This window comes from Anomaloglossus baeobatrachus, chromosome 8, assembly GCF_048569485.1.
Source record: "Anomaloglossus baeobatrachus isolate aAnoBae1 chromosome 8, aAnoBae1.hap1, whole genome shotgun sequence".
NCBI lineage: Eukaryota > Metazoa > Chordata > Amphibia > Anura > Aromobatidae > Anomaloglossus > Anomaloglossus baeobatrachus.
This window is the reverse complement of record NC_134360.1, coordinates 234289504-234315244: the sequence shown is the minus strand read 5'-3', so window position 1 is coordinate 234315244 and position 25741 is coordinate 234289504. Positions and strand designations below refer to the sequence as shown.

General features: G+C 51.0%; 2 protein-coding genes across 16 annotated transcripts in view; one reads left to right on the top strand and one right to left on the bottom strand.

Moving 5' to 3' along the window:
* Positions 1–25741, bottom strand: part of DOCK7 (dedicator of cytokinesis 7) — a 177487-nt gene that overhangs the window by 119853 nt on the left and 31893 nt on the right. The gene's annotated exons all lie outside the window — the stretch shown is intronic.
* Positions 1430–20892, top strand: ANGPTL3 (angiopoietin like 3). 2 transcript variants are annotated; one of them, XM_075320361.1, is made up of 7 exons: positions 1430–2068; positions 4157–4267; positions 5159–5276; positions 5829–5948; positions 7202–7297; positions 15495–15761; positions 18903–20892. In XM_075320361.1, the coding sequence occupies exons 1-7, from the start codon at positions 1577–1579 to the stop codon at positions 19079–19081; spliced, it is 1383 nt and encodes a 460-aa protein (XP_075176476.1). In that variant the 5' UTR covers positions 1430–1576; the 3' UTR covers positions 19082–20892. The 2 variants fall into 2 exon arrangements, with proteins under 2 accessions (XP_075176476.1, XP_075176475.1); XM_075320360.1 differs by having other exon boundaries at positions 1431–2068; positions 5826–5948.

Here is a 25741-nt window from a genome sequence, read left to right as displayed (position 1 = left end):
GAGGCGCGGCAGAGCCAGCGAGGGCGGGCAGAGGCGCGGCGGAGCCAGCGAGGGCGGGCAGAGGCGCGGTGGATCCAGCGAGGGCAAGCAGAGGCGCGGCGGAGCCAGCGAGGGTGGGCAGAGAGAGCTGCAGACCCAGGGAGGGCAGGAAGAGAGTCAGCGGACCCAGCAAGGATGAGAAGAGAGCTGGCGGACCCAGCGAGGGCGGGAAAAGAGTCAGCGGACCCAGCGAGGGCAGAAAAAAAAGAGCCAGTGAGGGCGGGAAGAGAGCCTGCAGACCCAGGGAGGATGGGAAAAGAGCCTGCAGACCCAGGGAGGACGGGAAGAGAGCCTGCAGACCCAGGGAGGACGGGAAGAGAGCCTGCAGAGCCAGGGAGGATGGGAAAAGAGGCGGCGGACCCAGTGAGGGCGGGCAGAGAGCCAGTGGACCCTACGAGGGCGGGCAGAGAGCCGGCGGACGCAGCGAGGGCGGGAAAAGAACCGGCGGATGCAGCGAGGGCGGGAAAAAAGCCGGCGGATGCAGCGAGGGCGGGAAAAGAGCCGGCGGATGCAGCGAGGGCGGGAAAAGACCCGGCGGATGCAGCGAGGGCGGGAAAAGAGCCGGCGGATGCAGCGAGGGTGGGAAAAGAGCCGGCGGATGCAGCGAGGGCGGGAAAAGAGCCGGCGGATGCAGCGAGGGCGGGAAAAGAGCCGGCGGATGCAGCGAGGGCGGGAAAAGAGCCGGCAGATGCAGCGAGGGCGGGAAAAGAGCCGGCAGATGCAGCGAGGGCGGGAAAAGAGCAGACGAACGCAGCGAGGGCGGGAAAAGAGCTGGCGGACGCAGGGAGGGCGGGAAAAGAGTCGGCGGACGCAGCGTGAGCGGGAAAAGAGCCGGCGGACGCAGCGAGGGCGGGAAAAGAGCCGGTGGATGCAGCAAGGGCGGGAAAAGAGCCAGCGGATGCAGCGAGGGCGGGAACAGAGCTGGTGGAGCCAGCGAAGGCGAGAAATGAGTCGGCGGACCCAACAAGAGCGGGAAAAGAGCTAAAACATGCCATCAGTTTGTAGCAGAGTCCACGTCCATAACTAACCGCTCTCGTGCAATAGTCATCACATCCACACACAAAGTAAACAATCCTGGATGTAAACTCTGTGTGTGCGATCACATGGCTCAAATTGTATCCTGACCCAACACAGCAATACCAAGAAAACAGCAAATTCCTTCTGCGTATCCTTGGAAAAAAAAAAAAAGAAAATAAGTGTGTGGGGGGTTTACATGGTAAAGCAGCAGATTGTTTTCTGTGCAGGGAGTTTACAGCACACAAAGGTCAGGCCGTCCCAGCAGACACCGTGAAGATGATGATGATTGTTTTGTACACTCCGGATCTTATATGAATGATTTTTTTTCTTCAGGCTGTTGTGTCAGCTCCACGTTGCGGAAGGCAAAAAAAAAAAAAGTTGGGCAGAGGTTACATTAGTTCAAGCGTCTCGTTTAATTATCAACCAGTTCACTGTCTGCGCCTAATCTCCGCAGCGATATATATAGCCTAATAGTGAGGCAGGAAGGAAACACTCAGCAGCAGGATCCCTCGCAGCGAAGATGAAAGTCCTCATCCTCCTCCTCTTGCCTCTGGTCTTCTCCGCGTCCATCGAGAAACATGAGGACGGCCAGTTCGACTCGTTACCCGCAGAACCTAAATCTCGCTTCGCCATGTTGGACGACGTGAGGATCTTGGCCAACGGCCTCCTGCAGCTCGGCCACGGCCTGAAGGATTTCGTCCACAAGACCAAGGGGCAGATCAACGAGATCTTTCAGAAGCTCAACCTTTTCGACAAATCCTTTTACGACCTCTCGGAACAGACCAACGAGATCCGGGAGAAGGAAGAGGAGCTCAAGGAGAAGACGTCCAAGTTGCAAGAAAACAACGAGGAGCTGAAAAACCTGTCGAGTAAAATCTACTCCCAGATCGAGCATCTCCTGCAGGACAAGGTCCAACTTCAGGCCAAGATCGGGCGCCTTGAGGAGAAGCTGAATCAGATCACCGAGGGCCACCAAGAGTTCCAGGACCACAAAGAATTGGCCTCATTGAAGGTAAGGAGACCATGAATTGAGGAGTTGCCTTTTAAGCAATTCTCTACAAGAGAGCATGTAGTGGTGCAGATTATTCCTGCGTGGTGCCAAACCTACCAAGCTCTGCAGTAAGGGGGGGGCGCAGAACCGCTTACATAGCTAGATTTACCATTCAGCACACTGGAAAAGCTGGGTGACGAATTCAAGTGAGCGGTAATGGTGGCTTTATATTACCAAGGGCAAGATCTTTCCCGATGTCCCATATTGGGGGCCCGGGACCACCCAATCACGTTCATTTGGTCACATGCAAAATTATTTAAATTGCACAAATTCATGCAGCGCTGTGCCCAGACTCGTAGACTTTACAGATGGTGCCGTGCCTGTCTGGGTGGATCATCATCATGCTGCATAGGAAATACCTCCTGTGCCCAAACTATACCCCACCAAACCGAATTATTCACTGCTCTGTACCTGGCCTCAGGCTATGCAGAAGGTATGCCATGGAGGAGATTGTTAAATCAACTATAGGGCAAGCTAGTGTTCTCAGTTATCTGCCATCAGCGAAAAGGGAACGCAATGCATCAGTGCAGGGAACGCAATGCATCAGTGAAAAGGAACGCAATGTATGAGGGTGGGGAATGCAACACATCAGAAGAGGGAACACAATGCATCAACAATAGGGAACACAACGCATTACAGCAGGGAAAGCAATTAATTAGGGTAAGAAACGCAATGCATCAGAGAAAGGGAACGCAATGCATCAGAGAAAGGGAACGCAATGCATCAGAGAAAGGGAATACAATGCATCAGGGAAAGGGAATGCAATGCATTAGGGAAAGGGAATGCAATGCATCAGAGAAAGGGAACGCAATGCATCAGAGAAAGGGAACGGAATGCATCAGGGAAAGGGAACGTAGGGCATCAGAGAAAGGGAACGTAGGGCATCAGAGAAAGGGAACGTAGGGCATCAGAGAAAGGGAACGTAATGCATCAGAGAAAGGGAACGCAATGCATCAGGGAAAGGGAACGCAATGCATTAGGGAAAGGGAACGCAATGCATTAGGGAAAGGGAACGCAATGCATTAGGGAAAGGGAACGCAATGCATCAGGGAAAGGGAACGCAATGCATCAGAGAAAGGGAACGGAATGCATCAGGGAAAGGGAATGCAATGCATTAGGGAAAGGGAATGCAATGCATCAGTGTAGGGAATGCAATGCATCAGAGAAAGGGAACGTAGGGCATCAGAGAAAGGGAACGCAATGCATCAGAGAAAGGGAACGCAATGCATCAGAGAAAGGGAACGTAGGGCATCAGAGAAAGGGAACGCAATGCATCAGTGAAAGGGAACGCAACGCATCAGGGAAAGGGAACGCAACGCATCAGGGAAAGGGAACGCAACGCATCAGGGAAAGGGAACGCAATGCATCAGGGAAAGGGAACGCAATGCATCAGGGAAAGGGAACGCAATGCATCAGGGAAAGGGAACGCAATGCATCAGGGAAAGGGAACGCAATGCATCAGTGTAGGGAATGCAATGAATCAGAGAAAGGGAACGTAGGGCATCAGAGAAAGGGAACATAGGGCATCAGAGAAAGGGAGCGCAATGCATCAGAGAAAGGGAACGCAATGCATCAGAGAAAGGGAACGCAACGCATCAGGAGGCCAGGATTTATATAAATATAGATACAAATATGAAACCTCCAGCTGTAAAAAATATGTGTTTTTTTTGCTCAGTCTTTTCAATGAGTGAAGCAAGCAGAGATTTTGAGCACTGTGATGAATTAAACGTATCCTAGAAAGTTGCAAAACTTTCCATGCTGCAATGAGTTAAAGGTTCGGTGATTCGTCGTCCGTCTTTGCTCCCCCACATATTAAGGCTTGTCTGATTCCTCCAGGGTCTGAGATCTCCACAACAGGAAGGTTCGGCCCCTTTGGTCCCCGGTACTTCGCTCGCGCCTTATACTTGGGGACACTGTTTTGTCAGCAGTCATTTTTTTAGAAATGGACAATCAGTGATCGGCTGCTAAGGAGCAACTGACATCAGACAATTTATATCTGCTGCAATTTACCCCCCAAATGTCTAAATATCACAAAAAAATGTATTTCAGCAATACGTGGAGCAGCAAGACATGAACATACGCCGCCTCCTGAAGGTGGTCGCAGATCAGAACGTGCAGCTCGATTACCAGAATGGCCAAATTAAGGACCTTGAAGACAAGGTAAGATATGTCATTTAACACCCGGGTATACGGCATTACCCCCTTGCAATAGTGCGGACTTGAAGATGTAAAGGTGTTGTTGAGCAAACAGCGCCCCCCCCATGTCGACAGGTTATGTCTGGTATTGCAGCTTGACTCCATTTACTACCATGGACGTAAGCTCATCAACGCCAACAACTTTTAGTATACCAGTATTGGAGAAATACAGACAATCAATAGTAAATCACCAGCAAGAAAAATATAGTCAATATAAAAATTAACTGTTCATTGAATAAAAAATATTAAAAGAAGAGTAAGACTTCACTCTTGGAAGAAGCGCTATAAGTGCGAAACGTGCGTCGGAGAGGGTGGGACACTTACTTGCACTTTTGTGATACCCCGTAGGTATATGTTCTGTTACTTGCTTTGTCATCAGCTGTTTGGAATTATTGCTTTTTTATAAAACACACTCGTGTTAGTATATATATTTATTAGTATATTGTTCCATTGTTATATACACCATTAATACGGGGTGATATTAACTATGTAAATTCTTTTTGTGTTCCCAACATAACAACAACAAGTTGTGATACAATTTTTAACCCCTTCTGGGGGGCTTGTTTTCCTGAGACATCCTGTTTCTTTTAATATTTTTTATTCAATAAAAGTTAATTTTTATATTGACTATATTTTTCTTGCTGGTGATTTACCATGGACGTAAGCTGCAATACCAGACACAACCTGTGGACAAAGGGGGCGCTGTTTTAGGAAGAAAGCAGAAAATGTTATACTAATCTTATTCCGCCTCTGTACTTTTCAATTCTGCAAGTAGGATATGGAAAGGAAGAAATCTCACTTTCTGGCGTGGGGGATGATGGCCGGGGATATTCACCATCATCCTCTCTCTTCCAGATCAGCAATTCCAGCGTCGGGGACACTAAGAAGGGTTCACCCAGAAGCTACAAGCTCCATGACCCCCGATCCTTCAATTCAAGCTCAAACTCAACCAATCAGATGCTGGATCCCAATGGTAAGGCGCTGTAAAAGCTGCACATGACCACTAGGGGGGTCTGCAATCTACCTGTGTACACAGGAAGGATCGAGGGGCTCTGATCTCCCCAAAACAGTCATTTCTGGTGCCATCTTAAAGGATATGCTTTATCGTGCAGGGGCAGGAGAGCCTCGGCCACTGTATCAAAACTTTTATAAAGTTCCAAAGAAAAACAAACTTTTATAAAACATCTTTCCATTTCGCTCCATTTTCCCATTTCTCTGCAGTATAAAGAATGGATGTTTGTATCTTGGTCAAGATTTTATTTAAACCCCCATACTTTACACTGCAGCCTGCGCTCACAGCTGAAAAAGAAAAACAAGGATCCTTGAACATTAAAAAAGTTGCCACTTTTCTTTTTCCAAACTTTTTGAAAAGTTTTGAAAGTTTTGCCCCCTTTAATAGACCTGCACCCCGCCTGACTTTCACCATAATTTGTTAATTATTTCCGATGTTAAACCGGTGCAAATAATGTGAATATTGCGGTCATTTTTACGCTGATATATATACACGTCTATATTTCTCCAGCAGTTTCAGATCTTCCGCGAGACTGCAATGATCTTCACAGCCAGGGCGGGCGGCGGAGCGGCGTCTACACCATAAGACCCAACAACAGCGCAGAGTTTGGCGTCTACTGTGACTTCACCGCAGGTAATGGTTCCCTGGGCTCATCCATGAATTGGGCACATCAGGTCCCCCTCTGCTAATATCCCCATCACTGGGGGTGGATGTACACTAAGGCTGCTTTCACACTACGTTTTTTTAACATGCGTCATGATTGTTTTTTTAATGCAAAAACGAATCCAATGCAAATGCGTTTTCATTTCAATGCATTTGCAATGGACTCGCGTCAACATGCGTTTGCGTGCGTTATAGTCAGGATCCAGCGACTTGCAGTTTTTTAACTTTTTTCAAAAACGCTACTTGTAGCGTTTTTGAGCTGCGTCCAAATACTGGTTTTCACTGGATCCTGAATATACTGCACGCAAACGCATGTGAACGCTGGCATGCTGATAGACAGGATCCTACTTGCTCTACTGAGCATGCCCAGAAACCAGCCTGGCGTGATCAGTCTCTCCCCCTCCCTCTCTCCCCCTCCCTCTCTCCCCCTCCCTCCCTCTCTCTCTCTCTTCCCCGCCTGAGAGCGGCGGACGCTCGTAACCAAGGTAAATATCGGGTAACCAAGCAAAGCGCTTCGCTTAGTTACCCGATGTTTACCTTGGTTACGTGTGCAGGGAGCAGGCAGCTACGGACGCTCGTAACCAAGGTAAATATCGGGTATCCAAGCAAAGCACTTCGCTTAGTTACCCGATGTTTACCTTGGTTACGAGCCTCCACAGCTGTTGGATGTCGGCTCCCAGTCTTTCACGTTCAGTTCCCCTCACTCCCGATCACATGACTCCAATGCCCGCCCATAAACTTCAAGTGACAGGATCCTGCAAAATAACACATGCGTTTGCATGCGTTTTTCTTTGTAAAAACAGGATCCACTTTTACAGCAAAGTAACGTTCATGACGTATGTTAAAAAAACGTAGTGTGAAAGCAGCCTAAGATGAAATGTACGCATAGTGGTATTTTTCCTTTAAATAGGGGAAGGACAACATTTCCCCTCTTAATTATTGAAATACATCTTGTACAGGGGCAGGAGGCATCTTATCATTCTCCTGTCCCAGCCTGCAGAGTATTTCTTGCCTGAAATCACCCTCTACTAAAAGGATATATTGAAATGAAGCAGGGGAGGAGGGGGATGCAGCTGCAGGTTTTCCGTTTCTCTATGAGCAGTGCTGAACATATGTACGGGCAGCAAAAGGATCCACAGCAGGAAAAGCATTAGACTGCACAAATGTCCCTCGCAGGAGTCCTGCATCCACCGTTAGTCCTAAGTCCTCCTTGTGTCTTTTAGATGCGGCATGGACGGTTATTCAGAGAAGGACAGATGGATCCGTGGACTTTAACCAGACCTGGGAAGATTACACCAGAGGCTTCGGTGACCTCAGGGGTGAGTTTATCTTGTAATTTTGTATCCCTCGAAATCCCTTTAAAAAAGGCTTAAAAAAATAAATCCGGGCAGGGAGGAGCTGTGAAAATACATTAGATGGTTATATCCATTCCTGGAAAAGGTGGGTGACATCCAGTAAGTGTCATCACCCAACTCTCCCAGACTCCTGAACGGCACGGCAGCGGCTGTCAGAGTAGATGTATCGCATGAATGGCTGCCCTGATGTCAGAACTGCCCGTCATCCAGCTTTCCCAGACTCCTGAATGGCAACGCTGTCAGAGTAGATGTATCACATGAATGACTGGCCTTACACCAGGATTGACTGTCACCCAGCTTTCCCCGATAACTATGGAAAGAGTAAGATATATTTATGTAACAGTCAGAGCAGGTGATAAATGCCCAATCGCTAGGAGCCGCACTGATGGGTGAGAACGGCGGGCACAAAGTGTCTGTAGATGGAGCAATACTGAGCGCGGGCCACCACGGCTGCACTCACAGCGAGCGCGCGCGGGCCACCACGGCTGCACTCACAGCGAGCGCGCGCGGGCCACCACGGCTGCACTCACAGCGAGCGCGCGCGGGCCACCACGGCTGCACTCACAGCGAGCGCGCGCGGGCCACCACGGCTGCACTCACAGCGAGCGAGCGCGGGCCACCACGGCTGCACTCACAGCGAGCGAGCGCGGGCCACCACGGCTGCACTCACAGCGAGCGAGTGCGGGCCACCACGGCTGCACTCACAGCGAGCGAGCGCGGGCCACCACGGCTGCACTCACAGCGAGCGAGCGCGGGCCACCACGGCTGCACTCACAGCGAGCGAGCGCGGGCCACCATGGCTGCACTCACAGCGAGCGAGCGCGGGCCACCATGGCTGCACTCACAGCGAGCGAGCGCGGGCCACCACGGCTGCACTCACAGCGAGCGCGGGCCACCACGGCTGCACTCACAGCGAGCGCGGGCCACCACGGCTGCACTCACAGCGAGCGCGGGCCACCATGGCACCTGTAAATAATCACCGGGGGGGCTCAGGACCCCCTTATCTCAGGATAACTTGGGGTCTCAGCAACAATCACTCATTTATCGTCTATAACGTGTATAGGAGATAAATACTACTTTTGGGACAACCCCTTTAATATCAGAATGGCGCTCGAGAATGATATTAGGGGGCTGACCCACATACAGACGGCACCGTGACGCTGACCCTTGGCACAAGATAGATAACCGCGGACCCTCCTATGATTTCCCATTACTGTATGACCCCATTGCATCACGCGGTCCCGTGCAAACGCCGTTTATACCGGCAAAAATCACATATTTATCTAAAGAGGCAAACAAGCTGAGGAGCCCATGGTCCAACCCCGGAGGGCCAATCACCGGGGGCCGCTGCCCGGTCAGACGACACCACCTTTATTTACACTGGTTAATAAATCACCGCGCTCAGACCCAGAACTAACTGAGCGGTGATCGCTGGCACAACACCGCGCGCTGGGTCAAAACACGCAACAAGGGGCGACTACCGCTGCACGTGATCACTATAAATACAGATTCACTGAGATAAGGGGGTCAATGAAGACACAAAGCAATGACCCCCCCGGCTATAAATAATACAACTGTTATAAGGGAAGAGATTCTGCTCTGCTCATCCTGAGCTTGCTGATTCATGAATAGCAGGGTCGCGGCTGCAAGCAATGAATCAGGGGCTTTAAAACATTTATATATATATATATATATATATATATATATATATATATATATATACTTACAATCTAAACTTTCATTGAATCGTTAATCCAACGCAAAAGCAGATGAAAAAGAATATTGCCGCTAAAGTTTATGCTAACAATTGTCTAAGGTCTCTGCTTGCTGTCAGCGAGAACGTTTACCATTTACTTACATGGGGTAAAGCTTTAGACCTGCTCATGTGATGGACGCGCAATGAAAGGAGTTGATACTTTATGCAATTTTCTAAAAAAAAGAAGGATTTTTGTGTACTCACCGTAAAATCTCTTTCTCTGAGTCTTCATTGGGGGACACAGGACCATGGGTTATGCTGCTGTCACTAGGAGGCTGACACTAAGTAAACAGAAAAAGTTAGCTCCTCCCCAGCAGTATAACCCCTGAGCCGGAGGCGGGCTCAATCAGTTTAGTGCACAAGCAGTAGGAGGAGAATCAAACAATCCTGGATAAAACAAGTTAAAAACTATGACCAGTAATCGTGTGACTAGTGGCCTGGGGAAATGGCCACTGATGCAACCGACAGGTAATATATATAACCAATAACACAAGCAGGGTGGGTGCTGTGTCCCCCAATGAAGACTCAGAGAAAGAGATTTTACGGTGAGTACACAAAAATCCTTCTTTCTCTATCGTTTCATTGGGGGACACAGGACCATGGGACGTCCAAAAGCAGTCCCTGGGTGGGAAGAGAAACCATCACCGGAGACAGGAAGGCAACCGCTTCCCCCTGTCGGGCTCGCGCCAGACGTACAAGCACCTACGTTGTGACAGGTGTGCCACTGCCACCCGCAGACCTTACTCCAAGACTGGCCGCTGTCGAAGCCTGGGTGTGACCCTGGTAGAAACTAGTAAAGGTATGCCGACTAGATCGGGTGGCGGCCCAGGGAACCTGGACGATCGACATCTGGAGTCCAATCGTCCAAAGGGTACCCCTTGCTCGGTAGCCCGTGGCGGAAGTCCGCCCTTCAAGCGAAAGTCTTCACCTATGGAGTAATGGATCCATGTGACAATTCTGGCCTCTGGCGCCGGCATGCGCCCCTTGGGAACGGGTGGCGTGGTGGACTGGGTGTCGGTGTAACCGAAAGGGGTGTCCTGCAGACATGTAAGACTGAGGGCTCGTACCAGTTCTGGAACGAACTAGGCCCCTTTCCGGCTGAGAGAGGAGACTAGAACCGAAAACCAAAAACTAAACACATCTTCTGGAAGGAATCAGCGAGCTGCCCTGGACAGGAACGAAGAGTTCTGGCCGGAGCCTCCCCTTGTCCTGCTGGAGGAGCTGGAAAACAAAAAAGGGGGGAAAGAGCGACAAGAGGGCTGTCCGCCCCGATGCTGTCTGTAACAACAAGATGTCCACGAGGAGCCCACCTAACAAAAACAGGTGGAGCCGGGCAAAAAGGGTTACCTTGAACGAACCCCTCACTGGAATAAGGACCCACGTTTTTAGCGAACGATGAAACAGCCGAGCCAGATGGACGCTTCTCTGAGCGAAGGCCCTGATTGGAGGACGGGAAGTGAAAAGACTCTGAACACACCGAAGCGAAACGGGCCGACACCTGGCCGAAACACGGACGCGCGAGAGGGCCGCATTCGGATCTGACTGGAAGAATGCCAGCAAGAAGGAGGGAAGATGTGGTCCTCACCCACCGGGAAGCTCTTTCCTAGTGGAAATAAATCCTGGAGGAAACTGGATTCCCGGCCCTCAATGTTGTCTGTAATCCTCTTGTCAACAGATCTGACCGAGGCAGAGCCCGGGATCCACTGGCGTGGCCGTCGAACTTGGGACTTTGAGTCCTGGTAGAAGAGAGGGGCCCCGACACGGAGAACTTGGCGGTCGGGAAGGAGCCCCGGGGCCTCCGTGAGGAGTTGAGTAGGCTATGCGAACTATGCTCGCTTGGGACACTCCAGAGGCATCGTTGCCTTGGTCCATCCTGAGAACCCTCGAGACCATGGGAAACTGCGGGAAGATGCAGGAGAACCTGAAAAGGCTACCCGACCGGTCGAGGGCGTCGTCACCTAGTCCAGAGCAGGTGGTACACTCGACGTACCATTGACTTGAAAGCTGGAACGGGAGAACAATAGGTCCACGACTGGAGGTCTTCCCTCGCCCGGGAACTGACTGGTGACTCCCCTGTTGAGGAGCCCTTTTCCTAAGGGAGGTCTTTCCTACCGAAAAAAATCGGCCGTCTAAAACGTCCATGCTAGGGATGTACTGCCGAGGTCAGCGAGTTAAGGGACCCGTCCTCGGGCAAGATTTTCTTGGCCTCTTCCCTTGCCATGAACTCTCTGCGTCTACCTGGTGGATGATGCACGTCGCCGCTGTGGCAAACCCCGACCCAGAGAAGAAATTGAAGCCGTGCTAACAGGATGGCTCTGGCTTCCGGAATATTGAAGGGGAGACAACGCTCTAGGGCTGTCCCTCGGGACCGTGCCGAGGAATGGTGGGGGCAGCCTACCCTAGCACGGGAGACTGGTGACGGTTGATAATATCCTCCAGAGGAGGGAAGGGAAGCTTCCCAAGGGACGGTTTCGAAGACTGGTCCGCTATGAGGAGATTGGCGGATCACCCGCGAAGACGGAACCCTCTTTGTCTCCGATCTTCAGTGTGGTCCACTGGAGAGTAAGGGATGAATCTGGTACGTGCACCGTCGCTATCACCGCCACAGACTGCCGAGGGCTCGCATAGCCAAAACGGGAGCGGGTGGCAAGGGTACGCGGGACTCTGTGCCAGGAAGGAAAAAACTATTCCTGCGTGAGGAGTAGCTACCCCTGAACGGGCTCGAAAAAAAAAAAAAAAAAAAACGTGCCTAAGGGATGATGGACCGAGCCGGGGTCTGGTAGGACTCCTTCCGGTATCTCAGCTGCGCTAGTAGCGAAAAGTGAATATGACGGTCTAAACCCCAAGCAAGGATCCTTGAAGGGAGAACTCTGGGCCTCCCGGCCGTACTTGGGCGTAGAGAACCTAGCAGCCTTGTAGAGTAGGGTGCGCAGGGACAGTGATCCCTGCAAGCGCTCTGATAAAAAACTGGAACGGTCCACTGCCACTCAAGGTGGAGGGGCTGTTGGAGGGATAGAGGCTTCCTGACGGGTGCGGCGTGAACGGGCTGGGACCTAGTGTGAGGGGACGATCCTGATGCATCTGGGTCGATGCAGGGAAAAGGATGAATCCTTCCCTTACGTAGTGTAGGGTAGAGAAGTACTCTACTCTGACGTAGCCAAGTGGGGCCACTGGACTCGCCTATCTTCAGAGTGGCGTTCCCTAAAGTCGGAAGGGAAGTCAGTGACCTCCTAGATGTCAAATCTGCGTTCCTGATCCCGAGTCAGAGGTCTCGACAGGTGGACACACTGATGGTAGAGGCTCAGGCCGAGCAGTAGGCAGGCCCCAGGTATGTGAAGAGAGGGTACTCACTGAAGATGATAACCAGTCCTGGGACGGGATAGGTGGAACTTGGTCCGCTGCGTATGGAGTCCGCTGATTCTCTGAGGGACGCCACGTTCGGGACGAGAAACCCGGAGGAACACAGGCGGGTCGACCACAGGGTGGAGTGCCCCTTCCTTTTGGAGCCCCTTTTTATAAGGGGTAATGACAATAAAAGGACTTACCATTGGTAGAAATCGAGGCCTGGGATTATCCGTGCTATCACAGTCACACGGCGAACTGTATTCCACTGAAACCGAAGGGGCCTGCCGTCTTCGTCTCTGCAAGGTGACTGCCCCCTCTCTCCAGAGCCCTTCGGGGGAATGATAATGCCAAAAACACACGACTTACCGGTGGTAAACGGCGTGTCTGGTAGATGTCTGTAATCAATCCAAGACTCCAGTGTAGCCTGGCCATACTTTCCGAAAACCCCTTTGGAGAAGGGAAAAAAGACAATGACATGGCTTACCGCAGGCAAACGTCGTGTCTGGTAGTTGTCCGTGAACACGCGGTAACTCGGCGAACTCTGGATGTCCCCCGAGCACATCAAGGGTCTGCTCCCAACGCCCTAAAGGAGACCTGGGTGCACGGAGAGAAGAGGGGCTGTCCGTAGCCTTACGGCTTGACTCACCGTTTCTAGCATACTAATGCGTCCTGCGCCAAAACCTCTAGGTCCTGCTCGGAGTCCAGCGGAGATGGAAAGCCTGGGCCAACACCCGAGAGGTCGTAAGACTACCGTAGTAAGGGCAGTCTGGACCTGGGGAATAAGGTGGAAAACTGGGGGGCCACGAAAGACGAGACCTGGCAGGTCCGCTTCCAGCCTAGGAAAAAGGTCCCTGGTACGGGACTTGTCTCCCCGAGGGAATGGCGCCGTCTTGTGGATGGTATGACCAAGCGTCGGCGGGGGACGCAGCGCATGCGCACGAACCCGAGGGACGTCAGCGAGGGAATATATGGCCTGAGACAGGGCGTTAACCAGCCGGCAGGGGCGAGACACAGGGGCGTGCGGTGCCAGGGGCTGCGGTAGCTGTCAACACTAATCTGCCATTATGTGCGGGAAATTACCATTAAGGGAACCGCAAACTTGAGCTACCGGTCCCAAATAATTAAAAAAAAACTCAGCTCTGAGAGCTCTTAGACTAACCCTATTGGGATGTGTCCTGATGCAAAAAACCTGAAAAAAGTACCTGAAGAGGTTAATGTATAATGTACAAAACGCAAGCCCTGATAAAAAAACCCCACTGTATTTAATCATCATGGAAACTAGGGTTTATCTTCCCCTGATATACGGGCTGCTGCAGCGTCAGTAAACCGCATACCAGGAGTTTGCCATAATCACCTTTTTTTTTTTTTTTTTTTTTTTTTTAATGAACGCTGAGGAGGCTGGAGGTGGGCCCAGGAGAGCGGGAAAACGCAACCACCGCCCCCACTGTGATGTCTGGGGCTGAGCGGAGGGCGGAGACGGAGCGGCCGGCGGCCAATAGCGATGCGGCGGGGGGCGGGCCTGGGACGCCGGAGACAGGGCCGAAGCCGGGGCCTAAATTTTGAGGCAGCCGGCGCAGGGGAAAACAGAGACCGGCGGATCCACCCGCAGGAGCGGCGGCACGGCAGTGACGAGCACCGCAGGCGCGGAGAAGGACTCCATCGCCGGATGGAGATGCGGCCGGGGCGCCCGGTGAGTAGGCCCGGACCGGGGCCTAAATTTGAAACCGCCGGCGCAGGGGAAGGTAGAGACCGGGGGTCCTACCTGCGGGAGCGGCGGCGCGGCAGAGATGTCCGGGCACCGGCCGAGCCCTGCCTGTGTGGACTCCAGCGCCGGGTGGGGGCGAGGCCGGGGTGCTCGGTGAGTAGGCCCAGACCGGGGCCTATATCTTGTAGCCGCCCGGGAGAAGGGGGGGTGAGTGTCCTACCTGGTCGGCGGCGCCGCATCTGGCAGTGTGCAGGCGTGGAGCTCTGCACCTGTGTCCGCTCCGCACACCGGAGGGCTGGCTGCGGGCCGCAGAAGAGAATGAGGCAGGCAGACAGGCAGGAAGATGGACGCTGGTGGGGGCAGGGAGCCCCCTGTAGTGAGGCAGCGCTGCGGGCCCGATATCATCCAAACGCGCTGCGAGGTCCAGTCCCTGCTGTATGCCCCTTGCACCCTTTGGAGTGATACCGCAGGGTGAATAGGGGGTGCCCAGGAAGGATTAGCCCCGCGTGCCAACCCGGGAGTGGTACCGTGGAATTGGACGGGGGAGAGGGCCCGACGAAACAAGCTTCTGCTACCCAGGGGAGTGGTACCCACACGGGCTGCGAGAGCTGAGGTAGAGAAAACGATACCTGCAGAAAAAGAGAAATCCAACAGATGAGAGCGACGAGCGTCGCCGAGAGAAAAAAGAAAAAATATACGCAAAAAAACAAGTGGCTGAAGGGGGCCCAGTCGGCCCACATCAGCCTCCTACGACACTAAGCAAAAAACTGATTGAGCCCGCCTCCGGCTCAGGGGTTATACTGCTGGGGAGGAGCTAACTTTTTCTGTTTACTTAGTGTCAGCCTCCTAGTGACAGCAGCATAACCCATGGTCCTGTGTCCCCCAATGAAACGATAGAGAAAGTTAACTTTTTATTACTTTAAAAAAAAAATAAAAAATTCTAATACTGGCATATCCCTTTAAGAGCCTTAAAGGGGTTGTCCTAGGTAATGAAAAAGCTGCACACAGCAGGAGAATACATGTAAAGTAACGTTATAGGCGCCTGTTCTCTTCCCACCGTTTTAGCCCCGATGCCCCCCGCTCGTGATGTCTGAAGTATACAGCATAAGACCGCTGAAATCTGGAGCGGGGGCATCAGGGCTCAGAATTAAAGGGCAGGGGTGTGATTTATCTTGCCTGTATTGCTGATGTTGTGTGCAGCTTTTTCATCACCTTAGATGGCCCCTTTAAGGATTTTAATGGGATATTCGACCATCAACAAATGTTATTTTTGCCCGTGTGCAGCTTTTTCCTGATCCCAGATCACCCCTTTAAGACATTTTCCCCTGAGGATTCATAGTTTCCTCTTTTTCCAGGTGAATTCTGGCTCGGCCTCCAGAAGATCTTCTCTATATCCCAGCAAGCGGATTACATCCTGCACATAGAGCTGCAGGACTGGAAGAACAACAATCGCTTTGTGGAGTATTTATTCTCCCTGGGGAATGAAGACACGAGCTACAGCCTGCAGCTGACCCAGGTCCTGGGGAACGTGCCCGGCGCTTTGCCCGAATACACTCCGATGCCCTTCTCTACCAGCGACCATCAATCCCAACACCTCAACTGTCCTGCAGAATTGTCATCAGGTAACACACTAAGCAGAGGCTATGCTGTACTAAAGCCCCAGCGCCGCAACACGAGCCCCAGCGCCGCCCCACGAGCCCCCGCGCCGCACCACGAGCCCCCGCGCCGCACCACGAGCCCCAGCGCCGCAACACGAGCCTCAGCGCCGCAACACGAGCCTCAGCGCCGCAACACGAGCCCCCGCGCCGCAACACGAGCCCCAGCGCCGCAACACGAGCCCCAGCGCCGCAACACGAGCCCCAGCGCCACACCAGAGGCCCCCGCGTCGCACCCGAGCCCCAGCGCCGCACCACGAGCCCCAGCGCCGCACCAAGAGCCCCAGCGCCGCACCACGAGCCCCAGCGCCGCAACACGAGCCCCAGCGCCGCAACACGAGCCCCAGCGCCGCAACACGAGCCCCAGCGCCGCAACACAGCCCCCAGCGACGCAACACAGCCCCCAGCGACGCAACACAGCCCCCAGCGACGCAACACAGCCCCCAGCGACGCAACACAGCCCCCAGCGACGCAACACAGCCCCCAGCGACGCAACACAGCCCCCAGCGACGCAACACAGCCCCCAGCGACGCAACACAGCCCCCAGCGACGCAACACAGCCCCCAGCGACGCAACACAGCCCCCAGCGACGCAACACAGCCCCCAGCGACGCAACACAGCCCCCAGCGACGCAACACAGCCCCCAGCGACGCAACACAGCCCCCAGCGACGCAACACAGCCCCCAGCGACGCAACACAGCCCCCAGCGACGCAACACAGCCCCCAGCGACGCAACACAGCCCCCAGCGACGCAACACAGCCCCCAGCGACGCAACACAGCCCCCAGCGACGCAACACAGCCCCCAGCGACGCAACACAGCCCCCAGCGACGCAACACAGCCCCCAGCGACGCAACACAGCCCCCAGCGACGCAACACAGCCCCCAGCGACGCAACACAGCCCCCAGCGACGCAACACAGCCCCCAGCGACGCAACACAGCCCCCAGCGACGCAACACAGCCCCCAGCGACGCAACACAGCCCCCAGCGACGCAACACAGCCCCCAGCGACGCAACACAGCCCCCAGCGACGCAACACAGCCCCCAGCGACGCAACACAGCCCCCAGCGACGCAACACAGCCCCCAGCGACGCAACACAGCCCCCAGCGCCAACCTATAGGGGTTATCCAGTGCCACTCACTCCTGCATTGGGAAGCAAAAGGCATCGACATCTGTCGGTAGGTCTCATGCATAACCCCTAAATTATTAGAGCAGTCAGCCAAATGACTCTCACTTCCCCATGAGGAAGCATAGGCGCTGGATAACCCCTTAAAGACGGCCGTGCACAGACATGGGAAAGATACTGGAACAAGTGAGCAAAACCTTCTATTTGCCTAATAATTGCACAATGGGATAAGTTGCTTAATCCAGTACTAAGATGTTAACCCTCGATGATCAACACATTTCTGCCTTTTTAACGTGATTTTAAAGTCTTTAATTTGCATATTATAGCCCCCAAAAATTAAGGGGCTCCAGTGATACCACTGCATCCAGGCAGAGAATGAATGGAGAGTCGTTAAACAATGCAATCAGGAATGAAAAGGGCAATTATTTATTACAATTTATACATGGCTTTTTATTTTCCTAGAAAAACACATCTTCTTAAAAGGGTTGTCCAGGACTGATAGTGACCTAACTTTTAGAAAGGTCATTAATGTCAGCTGATTTGGGTGTCATACCTCCACTGACCTGTTAGCAGGTTCAATGAAATCAGGAGGTACACGGTGCAAGAGCTGGAACAGCACAGTTCAGGATACTGTGCTGTGGCCACTGCCAGGTACTGCAGTTCAACTCCTATTGAAGTGAATGTGATCTGAGCTGTAGAAACTGAGAACTGCCACTACATGGAGTACAGAGCTGTGATTTTCTGGCTGATTACACTATAAATGTTCCGTGGGGGGGGGGGGGGGTGTCTAAATGTCAGTAAACCCACTGATCAGCTATTTTCCGGTTTGACAACAGTTCTGTTCAGTGTAGAGGTCTTTCCTGGGTACTGAAGGTCAGCTGTGATTCACTTCAATAGAAGCTAAGTTGCCGTACCTGAGAACGGCCACTACACGGTGTGTGGAGCTCTGCTGTTCCAGCTCAGCTTATATCTGAAAGGCCCCAAACCTAAAACATCTGATTGGTGCGGGTGCCGGATGTTGGACCACCGTGATGTGATGTTGAGGTTTTATCTGACAGATACAGATGGGTCATCAATTCCAAAATCCAGGAAACCCCTTTAAGGCCCTCAAACTCCTCTAACCCATTTTTGCAAACAAAATCGTACTTGCTCATACGCCCAGGAAGTCTTTAGTGTGGCCGGGCTGGAACAAATACCATATTTTCTGGATCATAAGATGCACTTTTTTCCCCAAAATCTGGGGGTAAAATGGGGGTGAGTCTTATAATCTGGATATGGCTTACTGTGGCGGTGGAGCGGGGTGTCAAAGGAGGCAGGACCGGCTATACTGAGGGCTCGGAGGAAGGGGTGTCACTGCAGTGAAGCGACTCAGGGCATTCCGGCGATACTGTGCGCTCAGGAGGTGTCGCGGAGGCGGGCTGTGGGCTCCATTGATTCACCGGCGATTGACTTCAAGAACGTGGCCGCAGAGGCGGTACGTGCACGGATTGGCCTCTGAGGCCATTTTCTTGAAGTCCATTCTGACAATCTGCGAAGGCGCAGCGGCCACGGCCATCTCCTTGAAGTCCATTGTGTCAACGAGCCCACAGTCCGCCGGCAGATGAATGGCGCCTGCCAAGGTGACACCCCCGAGCCCGCAGTATTGCCAACCATTCGTCCACTGACCCTCCTGAGCCGCGACACCCCCTCCTCCGAGCTTGCAGCTTTGCCGACCCTGGGTCCTGTGCCACTCCACTGCCGCACCCCCTGGTGAGATATTATAAGACGCACTAGGCTTATAAGATGGACCCCCTTTTTAACATTAAAAAAATATTTTTCCTGTTTTCCGCCTCTAAATTTGGGGTGAGTCTTATAATCCAGTGAGTCTTATAAAATGAAAAATACGCTACTTATAAAGGTTTTCAACAAAGTAATAAATCTGCATTGTCTGAAGAGTTGCCACCTCCAATGTTTAGGCTAAATATCTCACGGTTTTGTTGCAGGCGGCTGGTGGAAAGCGTCCTGCGGAGGAACCAACCTCAACGCAAAGTACAGACCAAGGGTGAAAGGAGAGAGACGGCGAGGACAAGGCTTGTCCTGGAAACCAGAGAAGGGGAGAATGTACTCTCTCAGGTCCACCAAGATCATGCTCTACCGCACAGAGATGGAAAACTTTGATTAGAGCCGAAGGGCTCCTCGACTGAGGGACAAGCTTGACATCAGTCACCAGATACATCATGGAGGACTTTCCCATACTAAGGGACTAAGAGCGGTCCTACAGGGACTGCAGAGATTCCACATGGGGCGCGCAACGGGACTGATGAAAGAAGCCGTAGACTCATCACTATGAACTGTGAGCCACGATATAGCCGGTGGAGATCATAAAAACTCATCAGGCCGCAGGGTACCGCACACCATTAATGACTGATCTAGTGGGGAGAAAGCTACTTTTATAGGGGTATTCCCATTATATAATATATATTCCCATTATATAAATTTATGATTGGTTGGGGTTCGAGCTCTGGGACCCCCTTACTGACCCATTGGATACATCCCCTCCATGTCGGCAGCCGCCCATGTCCAACACAGCCCTAACTTGAGCGCCACGCCCTTATTCCTTAGGACTGTGTGGCGCCCCCTCCCGATAATAATGTGCCAAAAATATTTAGGATGGGAATAACCCTTTAATGCTTACCCAATTATCTTCGTAAGAGGTTGATCTAGAATAAGGCGCAATACTAGACCCCCTCGTACGCTTCTGGTAGACGGCCTAAAGGATCACATGCGAAAATCTTTTCTATGGGATGAACCATGGCACAATCCAAAACGACCAAATTTTAGAAGGTCTTAACTTTGGTAGCAGCTACCTGTCAATAATTCATGACTTTGGGGGAGGGGTGTACTTATTATTACTCTTAGGAAAGAGATGCAGCAGTGTATGGAGACTTATTTATGGGCAATGCTTCATGATGAAAAAATATGCAAATTAGCCCAATCCCCTTTCTTCTGGATGAGGGCTAATTTGCATAGTATTAGAATGTAGCAATAGGCAGAATGTTACAATGTTTTATGTATGTATGCAAGGAAAGTGAAAAGTCAGCTATTCTTATAATTTAAAGAGGATTTGTCACTTACTAATAATGTATATTTTCTTTTACCTGGTGTGAACGCCGCTTTTCTCCTGAATTCGGCGATGTTTTTCTCCTAGTCCTGCGCCTCTCCGTTGTGGAGATATGAGGTTTTTTTCCTACATATAAATCTAGTCTATTTAGCCACCTGGGCGTGGTCTTCAAAAATACGCCTAAAGAAAATGAGAGACCACGCCCACTTGCTTAACAAGACTAGATTTATATACAGGGAAGAAAGGGCCATATCTCAGGAACGGAGAGGCGCAGGAACAAAAGAAAAACAACGCCGGATTCAGGAGAACGGTGGCAATTACACCATGTAAAAAAAAAATAATAGTTACATTATACCAAGTGACAGGTCGTCATTAAAGATACTAGTGGGATAGAAAAATTCATTGATTCGATGGTCTATTACGACCAGAATATGGGTGGTGCCTGACTATTGAATCACTAACAAATAGGTGAGAGAGGGGACATATTGCTCATTTCAAGTCTGAACTGCAAAAAAAATAACAAAAAAAAACAAAAAAACAACAAAATGTGTAAATATCCATACTCAAGATTGTAAGACAGACCACTGTTTCCACTGTATTTATCTGGAGCCTCTTCTGAATCAGTAGTCACACTGCCCCTTTAAGCAGTCGTGGGCTTAAATATCACTAAGTCATATTGACTTCTGTACTGTAAGCTTATTATATTAATAGCCGCAGCGTTTGTAGGTGTAGACACCGCATACACCGCTCATCTGGCTTCTTTATAGTTTTTTATGTTACATTATTGTATTATGGACGTTTAGAGACGTGACATTATATTGCCGGGATTTTTTTTAATATGTTTTGTAATAATAAAGATGAAGACTAAAGACTTTGTACAGTGCGGTGTTATCCCCCCTCAGGGGCAGTTATGGAATATCTACAGGAATTCATGAAAACAACTGATGGATGCAGGTCCCGCGGTTGGGACTTCATTCCAGAAAGCGCGAAGGAGCAACGTGTTCTCGAAACAGAAGATAAGGAGACGCAGGCACGGGTCCATCTATTCAACTCCAAGGAAGCTTTGAAAATTGCAGAGCGTGGACGGGCTGACTGATCCGGCCAGCACAAATGTTCTAGACAGGAATATGCCTCCCTCATCTTCCCTTCAACCATTTACTATCTTGTCTTTTCTTTCCTCCTCTCCATTCTGCCTCTCCCTCGCCGTCCTATCGGTCTCCCCCTTGCTCTCTTGCCGTCCTATCGTTCCCTTCTTCGCTCTCTTGCAGTCCTATCTGTCCCTTCCGCGCAACCCCGACGTCCCTTCCGCGCACCCCCGACGTCCCTTCCCTCGCTCTCCCGACGTCCCTTCCCTCGCTCTCCCGACGTCCCTTCCCTCGCTCTCCCGACGTCCCTTCCCTCGCTCTCCCGACGTCCCTTCTCCGCTCTCCCGACGTCCCTTCTCCGCTCTACCGACGTCCCTTGCCCGCTCTACCGACGTCCCTTGCACGCTCTACCGACGTCCCTTCCCCGCTCTACCGACGTCCCTTCCCCGCTCTACCGACGTCCCTTCCCCGCTCTACCGACGTCCCTTCCCCGCTCTACCGACGTCCCTTCCCCGCTCTACCGACGTCCCTTCCCCGCTCTACCGACGTCCCTTCCCCGCTCTACCGACGTCCCTTCCCCGCTCTACCGACATCCCTTCCTTGCTCCACCACCGTCCCTTCCTCGCTCTACCACCATCCTATCCGCCTCTCCCTCGCTGTCCCAATGTCCCTTCCGCCTCTTCCTCGCTCTCCGGCACTTTCCTTCCACCTCGCCCTTACACTCCTGCTTACCATTACGCCTCTCCCTCGCTCTCTCACCATTTTGACTTCCTCTACCTCCCTCTCTTGCCATTACGTCTGCCTTTCCCTTGCTCTCCCGCCATCTATTCCGCCTCGCTCGGTCTACCGCCAACCTTTCCGCCTCTTTTCTCCCGCCATCCCTTCCGCCTCGCTCTCCTGCCATCCAATCCACCGCATGCTCCCGCCATCCCTTCTTCTGCCTCCTTTGCTCACCCCCTATCCCTTCTCGCAGCAGTAGTAAGGCAAATATCAATTGTTATACTTTACCGCAAAAAAACCTACAAGAGTGCACAATCTGCTCAACTGCTGCGCTGCAGACCGCGTCACTACCTATTCATTGCTGCTCTATGTTATAATGAAGCAATCAGCCCTATTCCAGCAGTGACACAGCGCACGTTGACCCATCAGGTATAGGAATATCTCACTGTATATAGAGAGCGGAGGGGTTTTTTGGGTGAAAGGAGACGAGGCGCTCGTTACTGAACACATCAGCTAACCTTGATAAATGAGGACTGAATGCGGCTCTCACAACACGCGTTTCCGTTATCCCTGAATAGAGAATGGAGGTAAAACATCAAAAAAAAAAAAAGTCTACTTTCTGCCTCCGTTTCCTTCTATAAAAGGAACCTACGGGGACAAGTGCACAACATTGGGGAAAACCGTATTGGGATCAGCCGCGGATTCGAGACTGAGAGCGGCACGGACATGAGACAAATGTGAATGAGCCCTAATACAAATGCATCAATATATTCAATGACAGCAAACGGAGATGTTGAAAATGGTGAAAAATTAAAACATAAATGAACATAAAATATAAAAAATGTTCCCACTTGAAGAAGTGAAAAAGCCTCAAGCGAGTGGGGTTTGTGCAAATATGAAGGAAGAAGGGCGCACGATTGTGGGTGGAACTTAAAAATCCCTAAAGTATTAATGCTAAAAGACTTGGCCTATCCTGTCGAACGGCCATTAATGGGGGTCCGACACCTGGCACCCCCTCACCGATCAGCTAATGTGCAGTATATGGTGGCAGAACTGAATAGCACCATATACTGTGTAGTGGTCACTCTCAAGTACTGCAGCTCCCATTGAAGTGAATAGGAGCCAAGGTGCAGAACCAAATACAAAGTGTACAGAGTTTGGGTCTGGTGTCGGACCCCCACAAGTCTGATATTATTGACCTGTCATGGACAGCCCCTTTAAATCCTGGCGCTCACCCATGTAACTATGCGGAAGTCTTGCTCTGCCTCCTTCCCGCACTTATGAACTATTTGCTTTGGTTAATATCATCTGCCGCCTGTTTTTGCAGTTTTATGGAAAGTGAGCCGTGATCTTTATTTAGCGCTCGCTCAGGATAAGCAGCTTGTTACTTATAATGAAAAAAAACTCCTTTAAAAGTCTTTGTTTCCAGAAGGAATCGCAGCTCGGGAGCGCAGAGCAGCGCAAGTAAATATGTTCCCTTCCTCATAATTCACGTCCCGCAGCGATCATCAGCCGGGCCGGCGGCCCTCGGGGACGACTACATTACGGGCGACAGTAATTATGGCGTCACATTGATTACACTCTCCTAGTTCTCTTAACCTTCAAAGAAAATGTCAACTCGTCTCCTGGGCCGACTCCGGGGGGCTACGGCGGTCCGGGAGACTAGAGGTTGTTCAGAGGAGATCTGACTGCTGCTACCTCTGCACCTGCCAAGGAGGCGCCGAGGATGTAAAGAGACCAAGAAAATCAATGGCGGAGCCATAAAAACCCGCTGATCGCTACTATAGACGGATATGAGAGAGCGACGAACCCGGGAAGCCCGAATACTGAGCGCGAGAAGAGAGTATACTGAGCGCGAGAAAAGATTATACTGAGCGCGAGAAAAGATTATACTGAGCGCGAGAAAAGATTATACTGAGCGCGAGACGAGATTATACTGAGCGCAAGAAGAGATTATACTGAGCGCGAGAAAAGATTATACTGAGCGCGAGACGAGATTATACTGAGCGCGAGAAGAGATTATACTGAGCGCGAGACGAGATTATACTGAGCGCGAGACGAGATTATACTGAGCGCGAGAAGAGAGTATACTGAGCGCGAGAAGAGAGTATACTGAGCGTGAGAAGAGATTATACTGAGCGCGAGATGAGATTATACTGAGCGCGAGAAAAGATTATACTGAGCGCGAGACGAGATTATACTGAGCGCGAGACGAGATTATACTGAGCGCGAGACGAGATTATACTGAGCGCGAGACGAGATTATACTGAGCGCGAGAAGAGATTATACTGAGCGCGAGAAGAGATTATACTGAGCGCCAGGAGAGATTATACTGAGCGCCAGGAGAGATTATACTGAGCGCCAGGAGAGATTATACTGAGCGCGAGAAGAGATTATACTGAGCGCGAGAAGAGATTATACTGAGCGCGAGAAGAGATTATACTGAGCACGAGAAGAGATTATACTGAGCGCGAGAAGAGATTATACTGAGCGCAAGAAGAGATTATACTGAGCGCGAGAAGAGATTATACTGAGCGCGAGAAGAGATTATACTGAGCGCGAGAAGAGATTATACTGAGCACGAGAAGAGATTATACTGAGCGCGAGAAGAGATTATACTGAGCGCAAGAAGAGATTATACTGAGCGCGAGAAGAGATTATACTGAGCGCGAGAAGAGATTATACTGAGCGCCAGGAGAGATTATACTGAGCGCCAGGAGAGATTATACTGAGCGCCAGGAGAGATTATACTGAGCGCCAGGAGAGATTATACTGAGCGCGAGAAGAGATTATACTGAGCGGGAGAAGAGATTATACTGAGCGCAAGAAGAGAGTATACTGAGCGCGAGAAGAGATTATACTGAGCGCAAGAAGAGAGTATACTGAGCGCGAGAAGAGATTATACTGAGCGCGAAAAGAGATTATACTGAGCGCGAGAAGAGATTATACTGAGAGCAAGAAGAGATTATACTGAGCGCAAGAAGAGATTATACTGAGCGCGAGAAGAGATTATACTGAGCGCAAGAAGAGATTATACTGAGCGCAAGAAGAGATTATACTGAGCGCAAGAAGAGATTATACTGAGCGCGAGAAGAGATTATACTGAGCGCAAGAAGAGATTATACTGAGCGCAAGAAGAGATTATACTGAGCGCAAGAAGAGATTATACTGAGCGCGAGTAGAGATTATACTGAGCGCAAGAAGAGATTATACTGAGCGCAAGAGCAATTATAGCTGGAAAATTACTGATTACAGGGAATTGGATAAACTAATGACTTTCCTGACAATCAACATACTTTTCCTTGTGTTTGTTCCTCTTTGAACAACAGTTTATACATAGAATAATGAACATATAGTCAATGCATACATACGTTACTGATCCTGTATTATACTCCAGAGCTGCACTCACTATTCTGCTGGAGGAGTCACTGTGTACATACATTACATTACTTATCCTGTACTGATCCTGAGTTATACCCTGTATTATATTCCAGAGCTGCACTCACTATTCTGCTGGTGTAGTCACTGTGCACATACATTACATTACTAATCCTGTACTGATCCAGAGTTACCTCCTGTATTATACTCCAGATCTGCACTCACTATTCTGCTGGTGCAGTCACTGTGTACATACATTACATTACTTATCCTGTACTGATCCTGAGTTACCTCCTGTATTATATTCCAGAGCTGCACTCACTATTCTGCTGGTACAGTCACTGAGTACATACATTACATTACTGATCCTGAGTTACATCCTGTATTATACTCCAGAGCTGCACTCACTATTCTGCTGGTGCAGTCACTGTGTACATACATTACTAATCCTGTACTGATCCAGAGTTACCTCCTGTATTATACTCCAGAGCTGCACTCACTATTCTGCTGGTGCAGTCACTGTGTACATACATTACAT